The sequence below is a fragment of the Hyperolius riggenbachi genome, chromosome 12 (assembly GCF_040937935.1).
Source record: "Hyperolius riggenbachi isolate aHypRig1 chromosome 12, aHypRig1.pri, whole genome shotgun sequence".
NCBI lineage: Eukaryota > Metazoa > Chordata > Amphibia > Anura > Hyperoliidae > Hyperolius > Hyperolius riggenbachi.
Window position 1 is genome coordinate 181,364,758 of NC_090657.1, and position 17,013 is coordinate 181,381,770.

Here is a 17,013-nt window from a genome sequence, read left to right on the forward strand (position 1 = left end):
AGAATACCTTGGGGTGTCTTCTTTCTAAAATGGGGTCACTTGTGGGGTTCCTATACTGCCCTGGCATTTTAGGGGCCCTAAACCGTGAGCAGTAGTCTAGAATCCCAATGCTTTAAAATGACCTGTGAATAGGACGTTAGGCCCCTTAGCGCACCTAGGTTGCAAAAAAGTGTCACACACGTACTCAGAAGAAGTTATTGTGTTTTGGGGTGTATTTTTACACATACCCATGCTGGGTGGGAGAAATATCTCTGTAAAAGGACAATTGTGTGTAAAAAAAATCAAACAATTGTCATTTACAGAGATATTTCTCCCACCCAGCATGGGTATGTGTAAAAATACACCCCAAAACACATTATACTACTTCTCCTGAGTACGGCGGTACCACATGTGTGGCACTTTTTTGCACCCTAAGTGCGCTAAGAGGCCCAAAGTCCAATGAGTACCTTTAGGATTTCACAGGTCATTTTGCGACATTTGGTTTCAAGACTACTCCTCACGGTTTAGGGCCCCTAAAATGCCAGGGCAGTATAGGAACCCCACAAATGACCCCATTTTAGAAAGAAGACACCCCAAGGTATTCCGTTAGGAGTATGGTGAGTTCATAGAAGATTTTATTTTTTGTCACAAGTTAGCGGAAAATGACACTTTGTGAAAAAAAAACAATTAAAATCAATTTCCGCTAACTTGTGACAAAAAAAAAAAATCTTCTATGAACTCACCATCCTTCTAACGGAATACCTTGGGGTGTCTTCTTTCTAAAATGGGGTAATTTGTGGGGTTCCTATACTGTCCTGGCATTTTAGGGGCCCTAAACCGTGAGGAGTAGTCTTGAAACGAAATTTCTCAAAATGACCTGTGAAATCCTAAAGGTACTCATTGAACTTTGGGCCCCTTAGCGCAGTTAGGGTGCAAAAAAGTGCCACACATGTGGTATCGCCGTACTCAGGAGAAGTAATATAATGTGTTTTGGGGTGTATTTTTCCACATACCCATGCTGAGTGGGAGAAATATCTCTATAAATAGACAATTGTGTGTAAAAAAAATAAAACAATTGTCATTTACGGAGATATTTCTCCCACCCAGCATGGGTATGTGTAAAAATACACCCCAAAACACATTATACTACTTCTCCTGAGTACGGCAATACCACATGTGTGGCACTTTTTTGCAGCCTATCTGCGCTAAGGGGCCAAAAGTCCAATGAGCATCTTTAGGCTTTACAGGGGTGCTTACAATTAGGCACCCCCCAAAATGCCAGGACAGTGAACACACCCCACAAATGACCCCATTTTGGAAAGTAGACACTTCAAGGTATTCAGAGAGGAGCATAGTGAGTCCGTGGCAGATTTCATTTTTTTTTGTCGCAAGTTAGAAGAAATGGAAACTTTTTTTTTTCTTTTTTTTGTCAGAAAGTGTCATTTTCCGCTAACTTGTGACAAAAAATAAAATCTTCTATGAACTCACCATGCCTCTCACTGAATACTTTGGGATGTCTTCTTTCCAAAATGGGGTCATTTGGGGGGTATTTGTACTATCCTGGAATTTTAGCCCCTCATGAAACCTGACAGGTGCGCAGAAAAGTCAGAGATGCTTGAAAATGGGAAAATTCACTTTTGGCACCATAGTTTGTAAACGCTATAACTTTTACCCAATCCAATAAATATACACTGAATGGTTTTTTTTTTATCAAAGACATGTAGCAGAATAACTTTCGCGCTCAAATGTATAGGAAATTTTACTTTATTTGAAAAATGTCAGCACAGCAAGTTAAAAAAAGTCATATTTTTGCCAAAATTCATGTCTTTTTTGATGAATATAATAAAAACTAAAACTCGCAGCAGCAATCAAATAGCAGCAAAAGAAAGCTGTATTAGTGACAAGAAAAGGAGGTAAAATTCCTTTAGGTGGTAGGTTGTATGACCGAGCAATAAACCGTGAAAGCTGCAGTGGTCTGAATGGAGAAAAAGGCTCTGGTCCTTAAAGAGAACCAGAGATGAAGCACCCTCATGTATTTTACCTTATAAATCAGTGGGAACATGACTGTAAACACCTAATCTGCTCTTTGTTACATTGTTCTCTGTTTAATTTGCCTGTTATCACCTCTAAGATAAGAATCCCGACTAAGCAGTCGGCTGGCTTTGCTACAGAAAGATTATAGCTGAGACTGTGTTCTTTTGTGTCTTTTCAAGTCCAAGCCTGCCCCCTGCTGGCTTTGCTCAGAAATCATTATAGCTGAGTCATTATAGCAAAGCCAAACTCAATGCTCAGTCCGGGATTCTTATCTCAGCTAGATAACAGACACTTTTAGCAGTGAGGATGGAACAGAGAGCAGGGTAGGTGTTTTCTCTAATGTTCCCACTGATTTCTATGGTAAAATACATGAGGGTGCTTCGTCTCTGGTTCACTTTAAGGGGCGAAAAGACTGTGGTCCTCAAGTGGTTAAAGGATTCACGAGATGACATGTAACATGATTAGATGGACATGTGTACGTACAGTGCTAAGCACACAAATAACTAGGCTGTGTACCTTTTTTTCTTTCTCTGCCTGAAAGAGTTAAACATCAGGAATGCAAGTGACAGTTTCTGTGCGAGGCATAATCCCCACTGATGGTGAGGTCATTTTTAGGATAAGGAGGATAGATACAATTGCTTATCTCATCAGTTTATTTTTGCCTCCTGTTTCCATTAAGCTCTACTACTATCTGGTAGAAGTACATGGGTTTGGTTGTCACAGGATTATAATTAAAAATGGCAGTATAGGCTCAATCAGCCCCTCCCCCTTTTTGCCCCTGGGCCCTATAACATCTGCTGTGGCTATTTCTAAACCCCTGTTATCACTGACGTGTTGATATCTTATGTTCTGCAGGAGGCCGAGAAGCTCTTACACGGAGATGGTGATTTTCTGATCCGTGACTCGCTCTCGTCCCCCGGCGACTACGTGCTGAGTTGCGTCAGCTCCAGGCAAGTGCTGCACTTTAAGATCATCGCCGTCACCTTGCGTCCCAAGCGCGGCATCAAACGAACGCTCTACCAACTGGAACAGGACCAGTTTGACAACATTCCTGCCCTCGTTCGCTCCTACGTTGGTGACAGAAGGCCAGTGTCTGACTCCTCGGGGGCGGTGATAGTGCATCCTGTCAACAGGACCCTCCCTCTAAGTGCAGTGCGGGAGAACCAGGACTCCCAAAAGGCAAATAAGGAAAACAGGCGGAGTCTTCTCGGGATAGACAACAGCTTACTCAGGTATGTGAGGAAACACAGACAAGTTCCATTTCTGTAGAAAGAACAGTTCATTGTTCCTAAAGCTCTTCTCCAGGCAGGAGTGTTTCCCTGTATAGGAACTCAAAGTACTTTTTTTTAATGTGGAAGCTCTTCAATTTGTCAATGTCAAATAAATAACCTTTAAAGAGGTACTGTAACCAAGGACTGAACTTCATCCCAATCAGTAGCTGATACCCCCTTTGCCTCATTACATCTTTACCTTTTCTCAAATAGATCATCAGGAGAGGGCTGAATGGCTGATATTGTGGTGAAACCCCTCCCACAGTATGATGTCAGGATCTAGGTCCTGACAGTTTCCTGTGTGTGAAACTGGTTGCAGTTTCCAACTGCCAAGCAACCAGTATCTCCCTCTGTGCATATGTGTATCTATTAAAAAAAAAAAAAAAATAACGTTCAGCTTATTGCATTGTTAGGGGGTGTGGTTATAGATAATGGCAGTCAATGCTGTCTGGTTTTCTTCATGTCAGCCAGTAGTTAAAATGATCGACCCGCAGGGTAATTGTGGATCAAACAATATGAACAAGTTACTGTACATGGTAAATATCTATAATTTCTTGATCTCTCTTCTATTTTTTTAACTTCTCACTTCGCAATGTATTGATTTATTTTTTTCCCCTTTTCGCTAAAGTTCCTCTTTAAAGAGAACCTGAACTGAGAATAAAATGTGAAAATAACCCTACACAGGTCATACTTACCTCCTGTGTAGTCAACTTCTCGATCTCTTTCTCCTCTCCTGTGTCCCATTTGTCCACTGTGATCAATGGTTTTTTCCGTCCTCCATTTTAAAAATTGCCCTTACCCCCTAACAGCTTCCTGGTCAGCACACTGTTAAACTGAAATATCACCCACTTGAGCCATAGGGAAACATGGACATTTCCTTGCACATTCAGTTGTAACTGACAGCTGCTGATATATCACTGACAGTAACTGGTATATTTCAGTTCTGACAAAATATTGTCAGAACTGGAAGGGATCCCTGTAAGAAGAAAATGGTGAGCTTCTGAGAGGAGCTGACGGGGAGGTTAGTATGTAATACTGATTTGCAGCTACGTCATGTGTTTATTTTAAATAATTTTACTCGCTTCAGGTTCCCTTTAAATAACCTAACCTGAAGTCCAGAAACTGGCCCTTTCCTGCAAAACAGACTAACAGCTATAGGCTGCAATACTATCATGAAGTTCAGCCTGTGTCCTTCCCCCTTGAAGTTGGGCCAGCAGGACAATGCAATCCAAGCAGCAGTCTCATCCCGCACGTCATATGGTAAAAAAGCAGGAAAGCTGTGCGGTTTAAAACCGCACAGAAAAACACGAACGCAAAATGCAAACAGTGGCGGCAAGCATTTCCTGTGCAAGGTTATTTACTTCAATAGTCTGTAGAATAGTGCGTGTTTCGCCATCATATGCGCTGTCGCACTGCTGCATGCATTTTTCGAGAAGCACTGTAGTGAATGGGATCAGTAGTGCACCGCATAGCAGCGCAGATGGCGTACGATTGTACCCGTTGCATTACAATCACACAGCCATCTGCACTAAATGATGTGAATGAGCCCTTAGGAGTGCCATATCTTGCAGTCTTCGTCCATCAGAACCATGACTGGCATCGCTCACAGGCAGCCTTACCCATAATGCTTTGCCCTAATTACATCAACTACAAAGCACCACCTTCAAAGAGCTCCTTCCTTATTATTTGCTGCCCTTTCTACCGTTCCATAAATATTAGATGTAATTGATTTTAAGTGGTGGAGAATGAAAGCGCTTCAAGTGCACTTGGTAGCTATCGCTGTGAACTGTCAATATGAGGTCCAAAGAGCCGTCATTGCAAGTAAATTAGGCCATGGTTAGCCTGAGAACAGAAGACAAAAAAAAAAATACATCAGTGAGATAGCAGAAGCATTCTTAACAAGAAGGAATACAGTGGTAAGCTCAGCATTACCCCAAAAAAAACCCAGAGGACATTTCAGTCACAGTCGGAATAAGGTCCTCCAGCACCCAAGGCTGAGACACCAAAGTCCATCCCTCCCCCCCTGCCGTCACACACTGATAGCTGTTAGACTAAGAGGCGCCCCAGGGCCCTCAACACCCCCACTACCTTAATCTATAGTTATCTGGCTTGCAGTTACTGCCATGTATCCCCTTTTCCTATTCCTCTCTGCATCAAACACAATAGGGGAATGATAGCTGAGTGAGTCGTGCGCCCCCTCCTACACTGCGCCCTGAGGCTGGTGCCTCTCTCGCCTCTGCCTCAGCCTGGCCCTGCTTGCAGTTCTTTCCTTGGTGTAGACAAACACCTTCACGTCTTGTCAAAGTGAGAACACTCTCCCGGAGGCAAGACTATCATTGTCCAAGTCTGCAATCAAGAGAAGGCTTTTATGAAAATAAATACAGAGAGTTTACCACAAAGTGCAAACCATTAGCAAGACTTAAGAATAGGAGGGCCATATTTGGGATCACTGAGCCAAAGAAGTGCACCTGCTACGTTACCCTGATGATGACTCACTTTCCTCTCCAAAAATGACAGCCTTTAGTACTATTGTGGCTTATGCGAGAAAAATTATAGTGTTTAAATGGAATCAAGCACAGAAACGTGTCTAGACTAAGAAGAAATGTCATAAGAAGTTTGAATTGCTTATCAGTGAGGTTTACTATATTCCCAACAAGGTACTGACAAGACAGAAGCAGTCACTTGCTTGCCTGAAAATTAACTCTTTCAGACAGCAAAATAAAAAAAAAGAAAAACAGCCTGGTTATTAATATGTTTTGCCCTGTACATACACATGTTTATTTCATCATGTCACATGTCGCGTATGTATGCACAAATCGCCAGTGAGTTGGGTGCCGGCAAAGTGGAATTAAGGCTCTCCCTGCTGCCGCAAAACTCTGCAGCATCGTTAAATACTATTCCCCCTCGGAGTTGTCACAACTCGGAGGGAGATGTAGTTTGCCGGACCCCCAAATTACCCTTACGCACCCCACGCAGCATAACATTGCTGCTATTGGGCGTCTGGTTTCAGCACTCGTTGCTAAGCGACGTGTGCCACGAAACCGCCTGTTTTGCACATGTCGCCTCAGGTACACTTTAAGGTCAACAGCTCAGGGCCGGATTTGTACTCTTTACCGCCATAGGCCACTGTCACCAGCCGCCCCCTTCAGTATAGGTAGTGAGATTACCTCTCCCCCCTTCCCTACAGTCTAGGTAGCCAGATGACTCCCTTAATCCCTCCTTTTCCCACCCCCTTTCAGTATAGGTAGCCAGCTCACCTTCACACCGCAGCAGCCATCAGTGTCACTCATTTCTCCACTCCTCTCCAGTGCAGAAGCTTCCTCTTCCTTTCAGTCTTTAATGCTGCCCAAGACCATAGCCGCCGGCCACAATGCAAACGTGCATAGAGAGCAAGGTGGCTGCTGCACAGGCAGCTAATGGCAGAGTACTGGGGTCAGGTGCTAGCCTGATCTCCCTTCATTGCAGCATTTGCAAGCTTGCAAATGCTGCACCAGTTTAGCCTGCTGCTTTGGTACCCTTGCTCCTAGGTGCCCTAGACCATGGCCTAGGTGGCCTTGGCCTAAAGCCGGCTCTGCAACAGCTAGAATATTCTCCAGTGCCCAAGTCAGTCATATGACCTCAGCCCAACTGAGCCTGTGTTTCACTTGCTGAGGATAAAACTAAAAGCAGCAAGACCAATGCCACGAAGAGCATTTACCTGATTACTTATTTCTAAAAGTGTTCAGTGAGTACTTATCCAATAGATTGTACTGCCTGCCTACAACAATAATTTACTCTCTTCTGTAACCTATGGCATATAGTACTTCTTCCTTTCTTCTTATGTCTCCTTGATGACCACCAGGACCAGAGAGAGGTTTGGGAGCCACCCTGGGAATCTGGATATCTTGAAGGAAATACCCCTGCAGAGTGCTCAGTCTGACAGTAATCTGCTCTCAGGTAGGTTTGGCAAATTAAAAAATAATAAATTATTGCCAGGGAAAGTGCACCTAGAGATGGCCACAATCAGTTGCCAATATAGAATCTTCTGGGAACACTTATGGAGTTTTTGGTCCTTGATGGTAACCTCCAAGCATCTTTGAGATGAGAGTGACCAGGAGCCCAATGGTGCAGTATCGTTGGACAATGGGGTAATACGTGTGTAAGCATTATACTCACAAGGGTGGGTTGCAAAACTTGCAACCACCGTCTGAGCCTGCAGGAATATAATGGTCCCGCCCGGTGTCCCAGGTCTGTCGGTGCAGATGCTGGTTTGCCGCTCTCCTGGATTAGTGATGAGGACTCCAAGTCCTTGTGACTAAGAACCGCCTTGGGGTATGGACTATACTAAAAACACTGGTGGAGGCGCCCTTGATTATATGCTACTATAGATAATTGTATAAATGAGAAGTGTAATATCATACCTTCTCAGAAGGACAAACCATTGGTAAATGGTAAAAAAAAGTATCTTATTAATGCACAATAGACAATGCATTTCTTTATGGATATGAAACTCCCTCCTTTTATCTTAGTGCACTTAAACTTTGTCCTGGAGGGTTCGTTCCTTCAACACTATATTCCTTCCGTCCTAATTCCTTATAACTAGCCGACCCGCGGCGTAGAATACGCTGCATAAGGGGGTAGCAGGCAGGAAGGGGGTATTGGGCACAACCTGGGTACCCCATGTGTGCTCCCCCTCCAGCTTAAGCTCAGCAGGACCCCCCCTCCCTCACCTGGGTCCCCCATGTGCGCTCCCCCTCCAGCTTAAGCTCAGCAGGACCCCCCTCACCTGGGTCCCCCATGTGCGCTCCCCCTCCAGCTTAAGCTGAGCAGCAGCCGCCGCTATTAGTAAGAGGCAGCGGGCGGGGATGACTCACCTCTTCCGCGTTCTAGCGTGCGTTCCACTGTCGTCACTTCCTGCAATGCCGCCCACTGTATTGTAAGTGGACGGCATTGCAGGAAGTGACGACAGTGGAACGCACGCTGGAATGCGGAAAAGGTGAGTCATCCCCGCCCACTGCCTCTTACTCATAGCGGCGGCTGCTGCTAAACTTAAAGTGAACCAGAGAGGAGAATAGTACAGCTGTTATACATACCTGGGGCTTCCTCCAGCCCCATAGGCACGGATCGCTCTCCCACGCCGCCGTCCTCCGCTGCCTGGATCCGCCGGTACCGGGTCCCGTCATTACCACCAGTCGGCCAGCGGACGCGGCCAATTCTCCGCATCACAGGGGCTCCCTCAATACACGTACGCTTGTAGCTGCCTACTGCGCAGCCGCATGCGTACGGGTATGGAGGGAGCCCCTGTGATGCGGAGAATTGGCCGCGTCCGCCGGAAGTGACGGGCCCGGTACCGGCGGATCCAGGAAGCAGAGGACGGCGGTGTGGGAGCGATTCAGGCTTATGGGGCTGGAAGAAGCCCCAGGTATGTAAAAAATCTTTTCCTTTTTTCACCCCCCATTCCTCTCTGGTTCCCTTTAACCTATTTTGGTTCCTGGACGTAGTTTCTACGTCCAGGAACCATGCGCGCTACCGCGCGCTCCCGCGGCCGATCGCGCGCGTGCACGCGCACTCCCGGCTGCGGATTCGGTAGCCACGGAATCAATGTATCGGGCTATGGTGCCCGATCACTGATTCCTCTCCCCCGCTGAAAAAGCGACAGCTTCTCTCGGAAGCTGTGCTTTTTCTGGCTGTTCCCTCCCCGATGCGTCACTCTAAGCATGTGCTACGCTTAGAGTGACGTCATGTAAACAAACTCATGGCCGCCATCTTGTGGCCAAAAAGTAATACTACAACTGAAAGTAAAAAAAAATTAAAATTAACACACATTTACATTATAAATCTAGTGTTTACCTCCCACCCTCCCAAAACTACCCAAATAAAATGTTTACTATAAAAAAAAAAACCATTACAATAAAAAAAACAAAAAAACATGTAAATATTTACCTAAGGGTCTAAACTTTTTAAATATCAATGTAAAGATGAAATATTTCTATATTTTTTTTTATTTTAAACTTGTAAATAGTGATAGATGCAAAATGGAAAAAATGCACCTTTATTTCCAAATAAAATATTGTCGCCATACATTGTGATAGGGACATAATTTTAACGGTGTAATAACCGGGACATATGGTCAAATACAATACGTGAGTTTTAATTATGGAGGCATGTATTATTTTAAAACTATAATGGCTGAAAACTGAGAAATAATGAATTTTTCCATTTTTTTCTTATTCTTCCTGTTAAAATGCATTTACAGTAAAGTGGCTCTTAGCAAAATGTACCCCCCAAAGAACGCCTAATTGGTGGCGGAAAAAACAAGATATAAATCAGTGCATTGTGATAAGTAGTGATAAAGTTATAGGCTAATGAATGGGAGGTGAACATTTCTCACGTGAAAACGACGGAACGCGAATGGGTTAAGCTAGAGGGGGAGCGCATATGGGGGACCCAGGTGAGGGAGGGGGGGTGTCTGACCCCCCTCCCCACCGATGTGCCCAATACCCCCTCTTCCTGCCCGCTATGTCCTCCAGCTCGGCGGCAAGTCTAGGACCGCCCCTGCGGGCAGGGTGCTACTTCTTCTTCTTGCTTGGACCGGCCCCTTCTTTTTGCTTGGCCCGGCCCTGGGGGCAGAGCGCTACTTCTTCTTCTTGCTTGAAGGTTGAGGCACTTACTCTATTATATATATCAGTGGTCCTCAAACTAAGGCCCGAGGGCCGAATGCGGCCCTCAGAGGCTTTTTTACCGGCCCCCCACTCACAAAATGTATTACTTATAGATGCAGACCGCAGCATCTTTAAATATTGGCAGCCCACATATAGAATAGCAGTGCTGGCACCACCCTTTTACATGGAAGCCAGAAAGAAGTCATTCAGTGGCTTCCAATCATTCAGTGTTGTCCAACTGGACTGCAGGTTGTCACCTGGGTATGCTTCTTTGTCTGGCCCGCTAAGACTTCTTCGGATTGTGCTGCAGACTTTTGCAGGCCATTTGGTGACATTGTGGCTCACATATGACTTGCTATGTTAGGGTCACAATATCTGCACTTGCTGTATTGGTGACATAATAACTGCACATGTTAAAATGGTCTTAAATGGGAGATATTAGGGCTACACATGTTAATAGGAGCTGTCTACAATACCTAGGTACAATGTAATGTTTTTTACATCATTTTATGTATATTCCGGCCCCCCAGCAGTCTGAAGTATGTTGACCCGGCCCTTGACCGAAAAAGTTTGGGGACACCTGATATATATAGATATATGTTAACATTTTCATCCTTTTTTTGTATTACAGCTGTTACAGCAGAATCAGCAGCATCTCCCGAAGACACATCCTCCGTCCCATTATCGCCTATTTTCCGAACAGGCAGTGATCCAGTCCTCAGAGCCAATGCTCAACCAATCCAACCCCTGGATTATGATGGCAACAACGCCTTAAGAGGCTCAGATGGCCAGCTACACTCTAAGGCTCCCCCAAAACCCATACGAGCCCCCTCATTGCTGCTTCCAGACCCTCCTGATGGGATGGACACATACTGGGAGTTGGTTCCCCGGATCCCAGATACTTCCCGTAGACTTGTGGACACCTTCAAGGCAGAAGAACGGTGGAAGAACCGCGCTCGGGCAACTGAGACTACTTTTGGTTTCTTAGATTCCGACAAGTCTCCAGATGTGACCCAGGCAGCCGCCCGCCAGTTTGAACTAGATAACGTTAAACCAATCTACTCTGAAGTCTCCAAAATTAAATCGGTCCATAAAGAAGTGAACAAATCTAGAACGGTAGCTTCTGACACCAGTAAGACGAAACTTGTTCTTTCACCTGAGGAGCAGCCCAATGTAGACAATTCTAAACCTAATAATAATATTCAACTCCACTCCAAAGCAAGACTTTCCAGGATGGACCATGTGATATTGGAGAACAGTGAGGATGTGGATGCTTTTGTCAGGCCACAAATACTGACCACATCGTCTTTCCAGCCAAATACATTCCAATCTATACTGCTGCCCCCAGACAACAAACCTCTGGAGCCACAGGCTCTACGCAAACTGAAGGAGATTGTTAGCCAAAGAGACTGCAAAGACAGTGCCCTCCATATTCTCCAGGAAAATTGCCATGTAAGTAGAGTCTAAGGTCTTCCACTACATAAAGATCTCCATGTGCACGACTTTGTTAAAGAAACTAAACATATCCCAAAAATATAAGGTGACTTCAACTTGGCCAACATTTTGTGTTCTACAATAAATTTAAACTCTTAAGGTACCCACACATCTAGCGATGTATGGGCAGGTTGACCATGAGACAGATCTCTCTATCTGATCAGAGAGAGATCTGTTGGCTGCCCATACACCACAGACCAATTCCGGATAGATTTCAGCATGAAATCTATTTGGAATCGGCCTAGCGATGCTGTCTCTGCCACCATCCCCCAAATGTAAAATGTCCCTCAAACACACGCGCAATTTGAGCAAAAAAATGTTGTGCGTCATTATATTGTATTAATGGGCTAAAATAAGTACTGTATCCAAAACAAAGTTACCTATGTCAATAAATCCATGATGAGTCAAAAACTGGAGGGAAATTTTATAAAACGATCACTCCAGAGAAAAAAGTAAACAGTTAAAATCTGGCAGAACCAATAGGTTTTGGTCTACTCCATCTCCTCATGGGTGAATCTCAGGGTTTTCTTTTTTTTTTTTCGCGCGCGACCACGTGTGTAATGACGCGACTATGAAGTACCGGCACTTGGGGGAAGGAGTGAGCGAGAGAGGAGTCCGTGTTCGCCGCAGGCATGCTATGTCCGGTGAGTGATACTAGCGGCTTCTGCCGCTGATTTACATTACACATAGCGCAGCGAGGGGCAATCAGGTGTACGGAATATGTATACACGGGACAGTCTGCCCTTTTATACGAGCGGCTTCTGCCGCTGATTTACATAACACAGCGCAGCGAGGGGCAAACAGGCGGACTGATTACGTATACAATGGGGACAGTCTGCTGTTTGATACCAGCGGCTTCTGCCGCTAAGTACATGACAATGGCGCAGCGAGGGGCACACAGGCAGACAATATATGTATACAATGGGGACAGTCTGCTGTTTATTACGATCGGCTTCTGCCGCTGATTTACATGACAATGGCGCAGCGAGGGGCAAACAGGCAGACACAAAATGTATACACTGGGGCCAATCTGCAGTTTAATACTTGGGACAGCATGAGGATACTGGGGAGAGGAGGCATAAACTGGGGGCAGCATGAGGACACTGAGGAACAAAAGGAGGTCACTGGGGGGCAGAAGAAGGAAACTGGAGGGCAGCATGAGGACACTGGAGTAACAGGAAGAGGACACTGGGGGACAGGAGGAGGACATTGGGGCAAGAGGAAATCACAAGAATGACAGGAACAGGACAGTAATTGGGAGAACATCTACAAGATGCTCCTGGACCATAGACGTACCAGGTTTCGTATATATACATATATTTTTTTTCCTGGTTTTTACCCTCTAATCCTAGGTGTGTCTTATAGTCCGGAGCGTCTTATAGTCCGAAAAATACGGTAATCAATCCGGAGCCCCAAGCACTACAAGGCAGAAGTCCTGGTCACTTAGCTGCTATAGCTTTACAATGTTGTTCATCGCTCTAGTAAATGTTTTTCATTCTGCACAGGAAATTCGAATCTGGGGGATGACCAAGGAGCAGCAGAAGATTATGGGAGTGAAATCTGGTCTGGAACTCCTGACATTACCCTATGGGCAGCAATTAAGAAGAGATCTACTGGACAGGTCAGTCTTCAGTCTTTCTTCTAGTTGCCAGATCTCATTGGGAAATACCAATAAAGAACATAATACACCTACTCTTGGTATTGGTGTTTGAATTTGACACAGTCGATTTGGAAAACCCGAATACTTCCGACTGCCACCGAACAAGAAGAAAGGGTCAAGAGGAGTCCACTGCCATGTGAGTCAATCTGCATTTCTTGTGACTCCGAAACGTCCTACTTTTGATTTGGAAGGAGGAAGCATTGGACTCCTGTGAAATGCAATGTGACTCACAATGTGACAGTGAACTCCTCCTGACCCTATCCGCTTAATTGTTGCTGAACAACGGCAGTCGGGAGTATTCGGGTGTTCCAAATCGACTATGCGGAATTTGGAAATCAACATGTAACGATCTTAAACGTTACCTCTGTGGTGGAAAGCAGCGCAGCTGCTTTCACACCTGATGTCACCTCTCCCACCAAGCCATCCCGGGTGTCGCTTCCCGACTCAGCTGGGACAGGGATCTCTGTTGCAGCAGCTTGGGTCCACACGCCTGCGCATGGAGCAAAAGGACCTTTATGGGCAGAGGAGACAGATCAGCTGACTTTGTGGTCAGCTGACTTCCACCTGTCAATCTTCTTTGCAGGTTGGTTCAGCCCCTCGGGCGGGGCGGCTTGAATCTGCTGTCAGTATTTAAACCTGGAGCTGTTACTCTGTCTTTGTCTGTCGTTGTGAACGCTTGTGTGTCAGCACTCAGACCATAGTTAGATCCCGGAGTGTGCTAGAACCGGCCGGAGCCGGGGATTCACACTTAGCCAGATTCTGTTGATAGTTTAAAGTACTAATTGCTTTGTATCTGTGTTCTAGCATAGTTTCCAAAGGTGTTGACGGCCACGGATCTCACACCTTAGCGTTAGGAAATTATACTGTATTATCTGTTATGACCTTCTGCTTGCTTGACTATTCTTCTGAACTCTGATTCTGTACCTTGCTATTCTGATACTCTGTTGCCGAACACCGGCTTACCCTTAGTCTCTGCATCTGCCTCCTGATTCTGTACCCCGATATATCTGATACCCTGTTGCCGAACCCTGCCTGTTTACTAGACTCCGCTTCTGCCTTCTGAATCTGTACTGTATCTGTCCATGTGTTTACGACCTGGCTTGTCTGACCTCAAGAACTATCTCTCCTGTTAGGAGATAGTTCGCAGATCTGTCAGTGACACTTCCTCATTGGTGTCACTCACGTTCTGTCCTTCCCTCTCCCTGTCTGACTCCTCCCCGTGGAGAGTCCAGACTACGGAAGGAACTTGTTGCTGAGCAGTATTCCTATCTGCTCTTGCACCTGTCTTTCAGGGGCGGTCCCCAAAGTATTACTGTTCGTACCTTAACACTTACTCTTGCTCAGGTGACCATTAGAGTCGTGTTTCTGTATCTCTTAGACTGCAGTAAGGTCTGAATCACCTGCTCCACAGGTGACCATTAGAGCCGTGTTATTTGTATCTCTTAGACTGCAGTAAGGTCTGAATCACCTGCTCCACAGGTGACCATTAGAGCCGTGTTATTTGTATCTCTTAGACTGCAGTCAAGTCTGAATTACCTGCTCCACAGGTGACCGTTAGTACCGTATTTCTCTGTCTGTATCTTCCAGCCCCACTAGGGGGCCTCGTGTCTAGTCTGTTCTGTTGGTGTCCTGAGTGTTCCTTACCAACTCCTGTGGTAAGGTCCTGTAAAACCATTAGAGTTACGGTGGTACCAGACACACACTTATGCTCTGCTCTCGTTCTTGCTATGCTGGTATTATTGGTGATTCTGCGGATCACACATAATCGAGTATAACGACTGTATTCTTGGTGATACCGCAGATCACCAATAATCAGTCATCTGAGTAGTGGCATTAACCGTTACACAACACCACCTTATCATACCAGTGGATCTCCAGATAGCAAAGAAGCCCTCTAGAAAATTCCTGAGGGCCTTTAGTCAACTTCGGATAGACACAAGAAGGCTTATTCAATAAGGCGTGCGATGTGGCCCTAACCAACTTTGCAGATATTTTCACAAATTTGTGTTGAAGTCTATGGGATTGAATGTTGCGGTTGATTACAAAGCCCACATAAAGTATATCATGTATCTCAAAGCTAACCTAGAAAATATGTAAAAAAAAAAAATAAAGTTTCAAAAAGTCTTACAGTGTCTGAGAAAATCGATTAAAAAATTTAGAGGGGAGCCTGCATGTTTAAACCATCTCAGTGTCAAATTGAATTGGTGAAAAGTTTCACCAACTGTATCAGTTAGAATATTTTTTTATAGATTAATACATGGTAAAATTAATGAAATTGAAGCGGGGAATAGTAATTAACACGCACGGGACTTGTGCGGCAGCAGGATCAGCCATATACCGGCAGTATCCTGTGCCCAAGTCTACCGGTGCCGATTCTTCTCGTACGCAATGCACATCACCCAATTTACAAACCATGTAAACCCATCACTGGCTCTGCTAACATCAGCTCTGCACTAACATCTGCTGCACTAACATCAGCTCTGCACTAACTTCAGCTCTGCACTATCGGCTCTACTAACATCAGCTCTGCACTTACATCAGCTCTACTAACATCAGCTCTACTAACATCAGCTGCACTAACAGCACACAAAGATAAGCTTACTTACTGATCACAGAGCCAGTCCCTGAAGTCTCCTCCTTCTTCCTCACACTGCCTGAGCATCAGGATAGGCTGCTCTGCTGTCCGGGGCAGTAACCTGAGGGTGGAACACAGATGTCTCAAGTCTTGTCTTAAAGAAATTCAAAAACACACATCAGAAATAGACAAAAATGTTCATTCAAACCACAAGCCCTGAAACCATACGAGGATAGTCACCCGCCAGGGATTGGGATTCACCGGACCGCACAGCGGATTAAGAAAGGGGACCAGGAGGAAAGCAAGGAACCTACAAGAATACGAGGGCTCGAAGAAGCGTATGTTGCCCATAGCAGTCAGGATCGGAGAGAACATACCGACCATCTCTTATGCCTGGTACACACAATGAGATTTTTCTATAAGATTTACTGTCACATCGATTTTTTCCAATCTGATTTTCGTTCGATTTTACAAAAAGGTGAAAGGAAAATCGACTGGAAATCAGATCGGACATGTTGAAATAATCAATTTGGCAGTAAATCTGCCAGAAACTCTCATTGTGTTTGTGTGTACTAGGCATAAAACACAGCCAAGCAATGTTTACTGTTTCTATGGAGAGCAGAGAAGGGACAACAGTGCAGGATTGAGTGGCTTCCGGTGTGCGGGGTACGGTACAGAGGGGGACAATATACTCCTTTGTCACTGTCATTTATTGGTCCGGTGTGATGAAACTTTAAGCAACATCGGGGGAAGGGGGGGGGCTGATATGCCGATATACATAAGCTAGATTCTCGGCCAAGACAGGCCCGAGTGGTCACCTCGGTCAAGTCCACTTTAGCATGTGAACAAGGCTTTCATATAATGTCTGCTTTAAATAAAGTGAAACCTGATTGGTTGCGTTAGTTTATGAGACCTTGTCGTTGCTCTTGATTGGTTGCTGTAGTTTATTAAAACTTGTTGTTGCTCTTGATTGGTTGCTGTAGTTTCTGAGAGTTTGTTGTTGCTCTTAATTGGTTACTGTAGTTTATTAGAGCTTCTCGTTGCTCTTGATTGGTTGTTTTAGTTTATTATAGCTTGTGGTTGTTCTTGATTGGTTGCTGTAGTTTAGGAGAGCTTGTTGATTCTCTTGAATTGTTGCTGTGGTTTATAAGGGCTCATTGTTGCTCGATTGGTTGCTGTAGTTTATGAGAGCTTATCGTTGATCCTGATTGGTTGCTGTAGTTTATTAGAGCTTGTTGTTGCTCTTGATTGGTTGTTGTAGTTTATGAGAGCTTGTGGTTGTTCTTGATTGGTTGTTGTAGTTTATGAGAGTTTGTTGTTGTTCTTGATTGGTTGCTGTAGTTTATTAGAGCTTGTCGT

General features: G+C 45.0%; 1 protein-coding gene across 1 annotated transcript in view; it reads left to right on the forward strand.

The window, feature by feature from the left end:
- LOC137542245 (breast cancer anti-estrogen resistance protein 3 homolog) overlaps positions 1–17,013 on the forward strand; it is a 93,862-nt gene that overhangs the window by 39,971 nt on the left and 36,878 nt on the right. The window contains exons 4-7 of the mRNA XM_068264015.1: positions 2,869–3,245; positions 7,126–7,220; positions 10,557–11,377; positions 12,925–13,040. Coding sequence (XP_068120116.1) covers positions 2,869–3,245; positions 7,126–7,220; positions 10,557–11,377; positions 12,925–13,040 — 1,409 coding nt within the window. The remainder of the gene's footprint in view (positions 1–2,868; positions 3,246–7,125; positions 7,221–10,556; positions 11,378–12,924; positions 13,041–17,013) is intronic.